Source organism: Anoplopoma fimbria, chromosome 10, assembly GCF_027596085.1.
Source record: "Anoplopoma fimbria isolate UVic2021 breed Golden Eagle Sablefish chromosome 10, Afim_UVic_2022, whole genome shotgun sequence".
In the NCBI taxonomy this organism is placed as follows: Eukaryota; Metazoa; Chordata; class Actinopteri; order Perciformes; family Anoplopomatidae; genus Anoplopoma; species Anoplopoma fimbria.
The window spans coordinates 10348677-10361559 of record NC_072458.1 but is presented as its reverse complement, the minus strand read 5'-3'; the positions used below and the strand labels follow the sequence as shown (position 1 = coordinate 10361559).

At 40.2% G+C, this 12883-nt stretch overlaps 2 protein-coding genes across 2 annotated transcripts; one reads left to right on the top strand and one right to left on the bottom strand.

The window, feature by feature from the left end:
• Positions 1-658: 658 nt before the first annotated feature.
• anxa14 (annexin A14) lies at positions 659-7199 on the top strand. Its single transcript, XM_054605471.1, has 13 exons — positions 659-745; positions 1050-1089; positions 1583-1679; positions 1831-1919; positions 4049-4162; positions 4381-4471; positions 4580-4659; positions 4973-5011; positions 5325-5415; positions 5529-5621; positions 5713-5768; positions 6662-6769; positions 6935-7199. The coding sequence occupies exons 2-13, from the start codon at positions 1063-1065 to the stop codon at positions 6992-6994; spliced, it is 945 nt and encodes a 314-aa protein (XP_054461446.1). The 5' UTR covers positions 659-745; positions 1050-1062; the 3' UTR covers positions 6995-7199.
• Positions 7200-7205: 6 nt separating this feature from the next.
• On the bottom strand, positions 7206-9279 carry LOC129096810 (uncharacterized). The gene is made up of 2 exons (XM_054605472.1): positions 9106-9279; positions 7206-8537 (listed from the first exon to the last, which is right to left on the bottom strand). The coding sequence occupies exons 1-2, from the start codon at positions 9157-9159 to the stop codon at positions 7782-7784; spliced, it is 810 nt and encodes a 269-aa protein (XP_054461447.1). The 5' UTR covers positions 9160-9279; the 3' UTR covers positions 7206-7781.
• Between the last annotated feature and the right edge of the window lie 3604 nt (positions 9280-12883).

Below are 12883 nucleotides of genomic sequence, written 5' to 3'. Positions count from 1 at the left end.
TTTCTCTCTTTCTCTCTCTCGGCCCTCTGTCCCTTCTTTTGAGGGAAAACAGCCGATAAGCGTTTTTCTGAGTATCAGATCGTTATCATTTAAAGCCACAAATGCAGGTGCTGAAAAGCCCTTTTGTTGTATCTCGTGACACAATTGAGCCTTCAGGTTTTGGAGCAAAAAGACAATCGGGTTATACAGGAGCGCACCAGTCTTAGGGGGATCTGAAAACTCTGAAACCAGAGTTTAGCCCTCGCTGACATACCTGGCCTGTTGCTTGGTGTTTTTTTTTTTTTATCAGATCTGCTACATCTTGGAGGCGAGCTGTAAAATGACAAAACTGTAAGTTAATAACACTAAACATCCTTTAATAAAGGGGGATTCATTGTGAAGCCTAATACAACGGCAGTTCCTCACATTTATTATCCAGATCAGCCTCAGGATCTACAGCTCATGGTCATTTCACAGCAGGGCCACCTGTAAGCAAACCTGCTTGTCTGGATTCCTCCTCAGCCAGGAATGTCAATATTTTGCCAGTGGGTTGTCACAGTAATTCTACCCACCAATGGTGTTGGCAAAGGTGTGAGGGTGCTTAGCACCGATTGGTCAGCTGTCTGACTGATAGTCAGGTGGGTGTTCTGCAGCAGGTGAGGCACAGTTAGGGTGGGACTGAGACACAGGGCTGATTAGAGGAGGTTGTAAAAAATACTCAACTACCTCCACACCTTCCTGCAGCTGCCACAGCGATCTGTTACAGGTAGAAAAAATAAGCATTCTTTAAAGGCATACTTTAAACTAATATTTTATCATGTGTTTGTTGGTATGTTGGGTGTCTTTATCCCTTATGGATAACACTTAAAGTCATGTAACTGTTTTGATGAGATCAATACAAGTCATGAATAAACTCACCAAGTGATTGATTGAACAAAAATTGAAATTCAGATAGAGTTTACACTATAAAATGTTCTCATTGTATTTCTATACCATGCTGTTGTTCCTGTGTGTGTGGTATTTATTTACTCTATATTTCTGCATGTGTATGGACCTTTAATCTCTTACAGTTCAAACAAAGCCATGGACCCTGAGTACTTCCAATCTTATGTAAGTAGACTGTTTCCCACCCCGTCTTCCCTCTGCCGTTGCATTGTGACTCAGTTTACCAAGACGCCACATTCTCAGATAATATAATCTGCTGTCTTGTGTTCTCTAATTAATTGCATGCCTTCTAACGTAATCAACAAAAGTCACTGTGTGCATGACGTGGTGGAATGCAATGTTTAAGAGCAGGACAATACTGTGTCTACCTACTTCCCCCATAAGTCAAAGCATTTGTACAGAATATCTGACATTTTTTAAATTCCATCAAGATGGAAACCGACTTTTATCATTGCTCACCTTCTGCCAACACCTTTATGGCATGTCTGCGCAAATCATCATCTTGTCGTGTCTCACATTCCACTTATCATATTTTCAAACAGACAGGATCTGTTTCCAGTGTCAGGATTTATGACGAATCTTCCTCTTTTTTTTCTTGATTTGTGAAAATGGTTTGTTTCCCTCTCTCTTACTCTCATCATTCCCATTCATCATTTAGAATATGTGTTGGGGAACCCTTGGAACGGTGCGACCCTTCCCCAATTTCCACCCTGACCGGGATGTCATGGAGATCCAGGCAGCGCTGGAGAAGAAAGGTACTTCTGCTGATTAAACTGGATTTAGAAAGCCGTGTTGTCGACCATCAATGATGGATAAAGATGACCACAATCCTATTTTTATTTTGCCTCTTAACATCCCCCTCCCCATGGTTTAATATATTATCATATCATTGTGTACCTGTATCAGATGCTGTGACTCTGGTGAGAATCCTTACCAATCGGACCAACGCTCAGAGACAAGTGATCGCCGATACCTATGAAGAAATTACCCAAAAGGTCAGGAGACACAGCACTTTTTTACTGATGAAAACAAGATGAAAATGGTTCTTTAAAAACCTGTAGAAACTGAAACATGATATTCAGAGTAACGGTTTCAAAGTTCAAAGCCAAAGCAGAAACCCCAGTGTAAAATATTCCTCACAAGAATCCAGGTTACGCAATACAACAGAGTGTTGAGTTGAGTTCTAGTGACGATGTGAATGTTGCAAATGTTTGTGTTTGCTCATCTCCAACCTCCAAGTGTTTGCTGTTCAAACATCATTTAGACAGGTTTGAAAGGATTAGAACACACCTTTGTTTAGAGAGGGAGCAGTATACGCTAAAGTCATATCACAGGGGATGAATATGATGTGTAGTGCTATACACTACAAGGGAACATTTAGCCAACTATTTCTTTCACACAACGAGGTGATAGCATCGAGCAGATACTACCACACTGACACTTTGGGGTCAAACAGCCAGGAATTTATTTTCAATTACAAAGAAGCATCCTATCAGAGTATCTGAGAAGTCCGAAGAACAGAAACAGAACTGATATTGTTATTTAAATTGACAATTACATTACATTACATTACATTACATTACATTACAGTCATTTAGCAGACGCTTTTATCCAAAGCGACTTACAGGAAGTGTATTCAACATAGGTATTCAAGAGAACTACTAGTCACCAGAAGTCATAAGTGCATCTCCTTTCTTAAACAAGCATCTTAAAGCATAAACCAGAGCAAAAGTATAGTGCAGAGGCAGATTACTATGAAAACAATAATTGCAACAGACTAATACGAATATAATAAGTGCTACAAACTACTACGAATAGGATAAGTGCAGCAAACAAATACGAATTCAATAAGTGCAGCGAACTGATACGAATACAGTAAGTGCAACAACTAATACGAATGCAATAAATGCTACAAGGAAGACTCAGGGTAGTACTTCTTGAAGAGGTGAGTTTTCAGTCTGCGCCTAAAGATGGGCAGCGACTCTGCTGTCCTGACGTCGGTGGGGAGTTCATTCCACCACTGAGGGGCCAGGACAGAAAAAAGCTGTGACCGGGTGGATCGGCCGCAGGGACCTCTGAGCGACGGGGCAACCAATCGCCCCGAGGCAGCAGAGCGAAGTGGTCGGGCGGGGGTGTAGGGCTTGACCAAGGCCTGGAGATAGGAAGGAGCTGTTCCTTTCACTGCCCTGTAGGCTAGCACCAGAGTCTTAAACTGGATGCGAGCTCTTACAGGGAGCCAGTGTAGAGAACGGAGAAGGGGAGTTGTGTGAGAGAACTTGGGGCGATTGAACACCAGACGTGCTGCAGCTTTCTGGACAAGCTCCAGAGGTCTGATGGCCGACGATGTCATGAGGCACACTCTTTTGAGTCAATAGAGTGGTGAGGTAATGAGTCCTAAAACTTGGAAATCTATCAGCATCTTTTCACTTCCATTCCCTCGTCTCGACGTCAATAGGTTTTTGGTTAGAAGTCTGAAAAAAAGGTTTGTGGTTAACAAGAGCTTAAGAGATTTTAACATTTGGTTCGGTGATATGAAATACACCTGTAAAAATCTATTTTGAAGCTATTACATGTCCTAAAAACAGATTAAAATACAGCGAGACGTCCAGTGTGGAATGTATCTAAGAAGGCTACAAGTATTGTACTTAAGTACAATTTTGAGGTGTTTACTTTACTTGGGTTTTTCCATTTTATGCTACTTTATACTTATATCACTACATTACAGAGGCCAATATTGTACTTTTGCCACCACTACATTTACTTGACGACATTAGTTATTGGCTGCACATTCAGATTATTAATATTTAAAAGAAATCAACAAATAGATTATGATGTATTATCATGGGTTAAAAGACCCTGTAAAAAATAGCCCCACTTTAACCATGTTTACACTTAAATGCATAATTACTTTAACTTTTGGTACATTAAGTTTATTTTGATACTTATACTGATGTAAGTCTTTTACAATAAGTCTTAGATATTATATTCAATATATTTTGAATGCAGGACTTTTACTTTTCTTTAAAAAAAATAAACCTACAGTAATCTATAGTTGTTGTTGTTGTTAGATCAGGTACATTGAGAGTCAGCAGAGAGTTAATTGTTTATTCTGACTTTGTGGCAGGACCTGGCAGTTGGGTTGAAGAAAGCTTTGTCTGGAGAGCTGGAGATTCTGCTGCTGGAGCTGCTGATGCCTCCTCTGCAGTATGAGGCGTATCGCCTGCAAAAGGCCATGGCGGTGAGTGGGTGTTTGTATACATATTCTGGGGGGCTTTTCCTCAGCCTGTCTGTCATATCCCAGGATAAATATACAGTATGCACTGTGTGTGTGTGTGTGTGTGTGTGTGTGTGTGTGTGTGTGTGTGTGTGTGTGTGTGTGTGTGTGTGTGTGTGTGTGTGTGTGTGTGTGTGTGTGTGTGTGTGTGTGTGTGTGTGTGTGTGTGTGTGTGTGTGCAGGGTTTAGGAACGGATGAGGAAACACTGATGGAGATCCTGTGTACACAATCCGGAGAGAAGCTTCGAGAAATCAGCGCTGTGTACAAACAATGTAAGTCCCAGAAATTTCATTTTGTACTTCTCGCTATTTTTTTATTTATTTTTTGTTGAATGTTGTTGAACTTTTAAACCTCCTAATCCATTTACTCTCTTGTTTCAGTGTTCAAGAATGACCTGGAGAAGGATCTGAAAGGAGAAACCAGCGGAGACTTTGCTAAGCTTGTTGTGGCTTTGTTGAATGTAATTTCAATATTTATTTGCTTTATCGTCACCTTCAACCTGAAAAGTAAAGCTAGTGGCATTAATACTGTGGCGCACAGTCAGTAAAGCTTCAAATATGGGCACTAATCCCCCTCATTTCATTTTATTGAAACAATTTATCTTGGATATGAAATAGCAGTGAATAAATAAAATAGCAAAACTAGGATTCCTGTCTCAGATTCTTCTGAAACACTAGAGAATATTGATTCAGATTTTTTATACCTTGTGTGGGATTATTCCATTTATATATGATCTTGAAATAACAATTAAAAGTGTTTTCTCCCTCCAACAGAAAGAAGATGTTGCTGGTGGAGTTCAAAGAGATATTCAGGTAATATTTTCCATGATACTTTTAGTGTTATATTTTAATATGATAAAGTAGATGTAATGCTACATTCAACACTGCCCTGCAATGTTAGTTAAGATACAAGCAACGTTCATCCCACCTGTAATAAACCTGGGATAAGGGGCGTTGTTGCACAGGAAAATATGTCATCTTAAATGAATCTGCCAGAGAATCACTTATTTTGGGTGGCACTTTATGAAAAAGAGGTATACAACCAAACTACTGTACTAGAGAATAAGTAATCTCATTCAAGTCTGAGATTGACCTCTTTCTGATTGTGCTGATTGTTTTCATCCAGTCTCTTTCTGCAACGCTGAATGGGAAAAAAGCTGAAGCAGGACCGTGGATTGACATACTGACCTCTAGAGACTCAGACCATCTTAACAAAGGTGAGGCTGTAATACATTTTTCTCATATAAAACAGTTACTAAACATCTGTTTCTGTGTGTTAGAAAGTCTTCACTGTTTGAAATATGAATATGTTGGTTGCCATCGTTGACAGTGCTGGACAGACTGGAGCTGGAAAAGGGACAGGTGGATCAGGCTCTGGAGGAAAAGTTTTCAGGAGACATTCGACTGGGCTTGAAAGTTTTAGGTAAATATTGTTTAAGATACTGTGTGGATTATAAATTTGGACTGTCCATGTTGGTCAATCACTAATATTCCTGATATGTGTGCCATGACAGTGCAGTGCATCAAAAACCCTGAGGTCTACCTCGCCAAAAGACTTGTTAACGTGAAGGTAGGATGCTTACACAATCAACGGTCCCTTTTATTCTGATGGTTTATGTAAATTAATTATAAGATGATCAAACTAAACTGTGACTGATTGATGGATGTATGAAGTGATTGATCATTGCATTAATCCTTACAAAGACTCTAAGAATCATACTCCAAAGTTTAATATTTCTCATACACACCACTTAATGATTTAATCAAGTTATTATTAAGGAAATAGTCATTCATATTTATTTATTTTCTACTAGTCATAAAAATATTCATAAAAATAAATGAAATAGATCATTATTGTTGTCTTGCATGTGCTATGTATAATAATAATGAGTTTGTTTCCAAACCCTATTAATCCCTGAAAATCCCTTATAATATGAATATGTAGATAAATTTGCCTCTTGTCTCTGCCCAGAAAAAAGAACATTTCTAGTGTACACAGATGATTGGTTAAACCATGAAAGCAAAACCAATGTAAGCATAAATGCATTCAAATGGTTTTTTTTTCTGAATTAGCAAGATTATCATATTATAGTTATGAAAAAGGTTCTCGTGAAAAAATCAGCTTTTTTAAAAATTAAAGATTAAAATTAACAAATTAAACTGAATCAAATTTAACATATGGGACATTGGCTTCCATGAAATTGAGCTCTCAGTTAAATAAAATCTTCTCTTTACTCTTTACTATCTTGTTGGTCACAAAAATCTAAGTAGAATTTTTTTCACAAACTTTCTCAGATGTTTTTAGATAATAATCGTGTTAATTTAGAAAACAGGCCACATTTTTCTTTCTAAAGTGAATGCTTACACTGTATGTAATGTAATTGACATTCTATACATAGGAAAATCATCAAGCAGCTGAAATTGTTTAAAGAAATTCACACAGAAAACATTTCCCTCTTTCAGACCCCAATACTGCAGGGGATTATGGTTTCTCACGCAGAGGAAGATCTGCTGAGTATCCGAGCTGCCTACCTCAAATTAACAGGCACCTCTCTCTACACTGCTCTACAGGTGGGTCCCCTGCATAAAACTGTGCTAAATAAGCCTTGAAATACTTGCATAAGTGTTTGTGTACTGTTCAGATAATGCGCTTTCTTTCCAAATGAAATATTTCTAATGAATTTAAGGGAAAAGTATTGTCATGTTTTACATGTAAACTTAATTTCTTTCCAACAGAAACAATACAAAGGAGACCATCTGCAGGCTCTGCTGGCCATCTGTCGATCTGAAGATTAAAAAAAAGCTATACACATATTGAGTAGCTTCGTATCTATATAGTTATTCTTTTCCTTTGAATCAGTCTGTTGTAATAGAAAAAATAACTTTATATTCTATTGCTGCTTTTCATATTTTATGGAATCTCATTTGATTACATGCTTTGCTTATGCTTGTTTTAATGAATTATACAAATATATGCAACTAAATGTAAATAAATATATAAGTGGTTATTTGTTTTTATTACTTTATACACAACACTTCCTCCTTATCATGATGATGTACCTACATACAGTACTTTTTTCAAATGGTACTTTTAAACAAAGAACAATATCACCCATTTTTACAATATTGTTTGTCTTTTTGATTTGTGTCATAATGTAAGATTTAATGTTAATATCATAATATATTTTTCACATACAGACAGTATAACAATCACAAATTTGTCTTAACTAACTCGGTCCAACATAAAGCACTTGCAGCCTTTAGACTGGATAGGTATAGCTCTGGATGAGCTACATCAGTATATCAGTAGTTCTCAATCGAGTTATTCCTGATATCCCATAGAGTTCAGATCATCACATCACATGTTCCTGTTAAACTGCAAATTTAACAAATACCTTAAGTTCATTAATATACACAGTAACAGTAATTTAGGAGCAAATGATATACATGCCGCATTGTACATAGGTTTAATCAATCGTTGAGTCCTTTCTTTGGATGTATTCAGTCTAACTCAAACTTCATTAAAACGCAAAAATATTGACATATTTAGGATTTTTTTGTCCATTTAGGCATGTTTTGCAGCTCAGGGGCAGCGCGTGTAGAGCAACAACGACGCAACCGAAAACAGCAGAGAAGATTTGACTTCTGAGCCTCCATTGTGTGTGGTGGTGGTTTCGGTGGTTGACGTTTTCATTGTCGTTGTTGAGGTGGTTGGAGAGGAGCTTGTGTTCTCGGTGATCGAACCATTACTTGTAGTAATTGTTGTGGCGCCGGTTGTGGTGGTCTTTGGGGAAATGGTTGTAGTCATGGGCGTAGGGGTGGTCATTTCACTTGCGGTGGTGTTTGAGGTGTTAGTTGTTGACATAGTTGGGGAGGTGGTTGTAGTCGTGGGCGTAGGGGTGGTCATTTCACTTGCGGTGGTGTTTGAGGTGTTAGTTGTTGACATAGTTGGGGAGGTGGTTGTAGTCGTAGGGGTGGTCGTTTTACTTGCGGTGGTGTTTGAGGTGTTAGTTGTTGACATAGTTGGGGAGGTGGTTGTAGTCGTGGGCGTAGGGGTGGTCATTTCACTTGCGGTGGTGTTTGAGGTGTTAGTTGTTGACATAGTTGGGGAGGTGGTTATAGTCGTGGGTGTAGGGGTGGTCGTTTTACTTGCAGTGGTGGCTGGGGCAACAGTAATAGACGCGTTGGTTGAGGATGAGGTTGTAATCGTTGTCCCAGAGGTCTTAGTAGAAACTAATGTGGTGAGCTTCATTGTCTTAGTTGTTGAGGGGATGGTTAGAGACATGTTCATAGTTGTAGTTGCTTCATTTACAGTGGGAGGTGGAGCTGTGGTTGTTGCCTGATTGTTAATAGAGTTGAAAAATTATTTAAGTCAGTATTACAAATTAAATAAAAGATATAGTTAATGCCAACAATACTTTCCATATACCTGATTAAGCCAAGTCATTATAATGTTTTCTTATTCTGTAATTCCAGTGAATACATTGGCTCTCTAGTTATGTTGCAAATTGAGAGTAATCTATTCTCTTTTGCTAACCTGTAATGTGTCCCATCAGCACTCAAATAACTTGTTCCACAAATAAGAGCAGTTTTCAAAATTGTGTTTTGTTTCAGAAAATCCTCTTGATCAAACTATTTGCACACCAGTTACATCAAGCAGGTTTCTATGACTATAACAGCAGTATAATAATCATTTGATGGCTGTACACAACATATTGAATCACATATTGAACCTTTTCAGGAAAATGGGACAACCATTGACTCAACCACTCTGACTTTTCCAAGGTTGTTGTGGCAAATATTATTTACCAGTTAAATCTTGTAATCTGCAAAGTGCCAAAAAAAAAGATCTACAGGGATAGTTAAGTGTTTTGGCTAATTAATTGAAGAACATGTTTAAGAATTACCTTTCCTAATGCCAGCAGAACCAGTATGCAAAATCCCAGAGCCAATGTCTTCATGGTGGAGATCCAAGAGGAGGTAGAGTTGCACCAGAAATGTTACTGAAGAGATCCTGTTGCAGGAGGCAGGCTTCTCTGAGGCAGGCTGTGTAGAGCGCAGTGGCAGTTCTCCCACTGGTACCTGGTCGACTGGTACCTTCTTCTGGGAAACTGAGATGCTTTTATCTCAGTTTCCCAGAAGAAGGGGGGGGGGTAGGTGTAAAGTTATGACGTACATTATGACCTGGACCAGTAAGTTGGTTGGGGGGGTGAGTTGGAAATGCATGCTCTCTTTGAACTTTGTAATAATTAATAAGTGCTCACCACTGTCATGACACTTTGTTGCATAGTTTAAATATTTTCATTAACATACAGCAACCAAACATTGAATTCTTCATAGTTTTTATGACACTGGTCTGTTATAAGGAAATATGAATTCTTATAATATAATAAAAAGCCCCTCCAGCTTACCCTCAATAACTGATCATCTTCTCTGACCTCAAACTTAAATTCCCTACTGTGCATTTTAGAGCACCTGGCAACTTTAGTAATCATTACAAGTTTAATATATTCTAGTTTTTGTCATGGGGAAACTTTTCACTAGATGAAAAATATTCGGCTCACTTCCTCACTGTGATATTGACATCTGGTTTAATTTTTAACTATAAACAAATGTGTACTTATATAACTTCATGTCATTTTATTATTTAGACATCTGATGGCTATGACCAATAAATGGATGCAGTAATCATTAAGGGATGAATGGAATTGTGGATATTTCCCCCTTTCTCCTGGTGGATAATGAACAATTTGATAAGTTGAAATATTATTTCCTCATGTGCGACAGCTTAAGTGAGATTCCATCCCCAGAAAAAATCCTTGAGATCCTCAGTGTACTTGGCTTTTGGTCAGAGACAGCCTTCACGCTCTGCCACTGAGAGACTTAAATCAGCATTTTATGGCATTTTGGTTATTTTGTTCCCTTCATTATATACAGTATTTTTTTTTTTAACAGGAGCCTCCACTGGGAGTAGTGGCACAAAAGCAGGAATGACACTTTTGTGATACCATCTTTCACTGCACCTGCTGACTCACTTAAGAGTCATTCATCCGTGTTTATGATGTTCTTCTCTCATGGACTTAAGAGGGCCGTCTCACTATATTATTTGTGTCAATGGTATTTAAATATTTAAGTTGTTATAACCTAAAAGATGTCAAATATATTCAGGTAAATATGAGATGAGTTGTGATGTTAAGGATCGTCTGTAGTCCAATATTTGGGTGTTGGCTCAGTATCAATCCTTCCTCATAACACACAACAGAAGCTTGTGTGGAGCCGTCCTCTTGAATAAACTCTATCTCTCTGCCCCGTTTCCTCTGATATCATTTTGACACAATACCTCAACAGGTCACTGTCTGTAGTCTGCCATGGCAACAGAAACCTGTTAAACTGGACATCAGAAATTCAGTCATATTTTGGTCACAGAAAAGAAAAGAAAATGAACGCAAATATGCAAACAGCCAATCACGTGGCAGCAACTCAATGCATTTAGGCAAATAGATATGGACAACACGATCTGCTGAAGTTCAAACCAAGCATCAGAATTTGGAACAAAGGTGGTTTAAGTGACCTTGAATTTGCTAGACAGGTTGGATTATTTCAGAAACTGCTGATCTAGTGGGATTTCCAAGCATCAACCATATATTGTGTTTACAGAGAAAGAGACAATATCCAGCTGAAGGAGAAGGGCCAGACTGGCTCGAGCTGTTAGAAATGGCAACATTAACTCAAATACGCAGTCTTTACAACCGAGGCAGAAGAGCATCTCTGAACGCACAACACACTGGAACCTTGAGGCAGATGGGCTTATCAGCAGAAGACCACACCGGGTGTCAATCCTGTCATTTAACAACAGGAAACGGAGGCCACAAGTGGTTGGAGTTGGGGTTGTAATGATGCGGGGGGATATTTCCTTGGCAGACTTTGGAACCCTCAATACCAATTGAGCATCGTTTAAAAGCCACAACCTGCCTGTGTATTGTTGCTGACCATGTCCATCCCTTTATGACCACAGTGTAGCAATCATCTGGCTGCTACACCTTCAACCAGGATAAAGCGCCATGCGGCTAGGCTCAAATCATTTCACACTGGTTTCTTGAAGTTAACTGCACTCAAAAGGCCTCCACAGTCAATCCAATAGATCATCTTTGGGATGTGGTGGAACGTTGGAACGAAGATTTGCTTCATGGATGTGCACCTGACAAATCTGCAGCAGCTGTGTGATGCTATCATATCAATATGGACCAGAAGACGTGATTTTTTTTACTCTTTTCATACAGTCAGTTTATTGATTTTTTTCTGACATACCAGTAAAAAAAGGTCAACATAACTACAACAGTGTGACATGTCTACAGATAAGAATGACAATGTATTCATTAACTTATAGCACATTTATAGATGTATAATATGTTTGATTAAATAAATATTTTCACCCAGGACAGCAAATTGGCCTAAAGTATGTGCAAAATGTAAATGTGATTTAGGATATGTCACCCTCAAACACAGATCAGTAATCTCTTAAAATGCAAACAAACAGGCTAAAACTTACAAGGATTCATAGGCATCTGCTTTTACCTTCACATATCGGTGCAGACTGTGATGTATGATGTTTTTCCTCAATCACAAATTGTCTTAAGAAGGAACTCAGATTTACCATGTGTTCAACAGTGCTGTAGTTTACGACTCTAGAGGACGCTTATTGCCAAAGTACATGAAGAACAAATGATCCAAACAGCAGACTGAGAGAGGTGAAGATGTGGCTCTGTCCACTCTTTGTGGTCAATCCACCCGTACCCGCCATTGATGTGGGTCTGGTCGCCATCATTGTGGTGGCAGGGATGGGGCTGGTTCCTGTGGGGCTGATCGCTGTCGGGCTTGTTCTTGTTGGGCCGGTTCCTTTGGGGCTGGTTCCTGTGGGGCTGGTCGCTGTCGGGCTGGTTCTTGTTGGGCCGGTTCCTTTGGGGCTGGTTCCTGTGGGGCTGGTTGCTGTCGGGCTGGTTCCTTTCGGGCTGGCTCCTGTGGGGCTGGTTCTTGTGGTGCTGGTTCTTGTGGGGCTGGTTGATGTGGAGCTGGTTGCTGTGGGCCTGGTTCCTGTGGGACTAGTTGCTGTGGGGCTGGTTGCTGTGGACCTGGTTGCTTTGGAGCTGGTTGCTGTGGGCCTGGTTCCTGTGGAGCTGGTTGCTGTGGACCTGGTTCCTGTGGGGCTGGTTGCTGTGGACCTGGTTGCTTTGGAGCTGGTTGCTGTGGGCCTGGTTCCTGTGGAGCTGGTTGCTGTGGACCTGGTTCCTGTGGGGCTGGTTGCTGTGGACCTGGTTGCTTTGGAGCTGGTTCCTGTGGGGCTGGTTGCTGTCGGGCTGGTTCCTTTCGGGCTGGCTCCTGTGGGGCTGGTTCTTGTGGTGCTGGGTTGGAGCTGGTTGCTGTGGGCCTGGTTCCTGTGGAGCTGGTTGCTGGGGCTGGTTGCTGTGGACCTGGTTGCTTTGGAGCTGGTTGCTGTGGGCCTGGTTCCTGCTGGTGGACCTGGTTCCTGTGGGGCTGGTTGCTGTGGACCTGGTTGGAGCTGGTTGCTGTGGGGCTGGTTGCTGTGGGGCTGGTTGCTTTGGAGCTGGTTGCTGGGACCTGGTTGCTTGCTGTGGGCCTGGTTCCTGTGGTGGGCCTGGTTCCTGTGGAGCTGGTTGCTGTGGACCT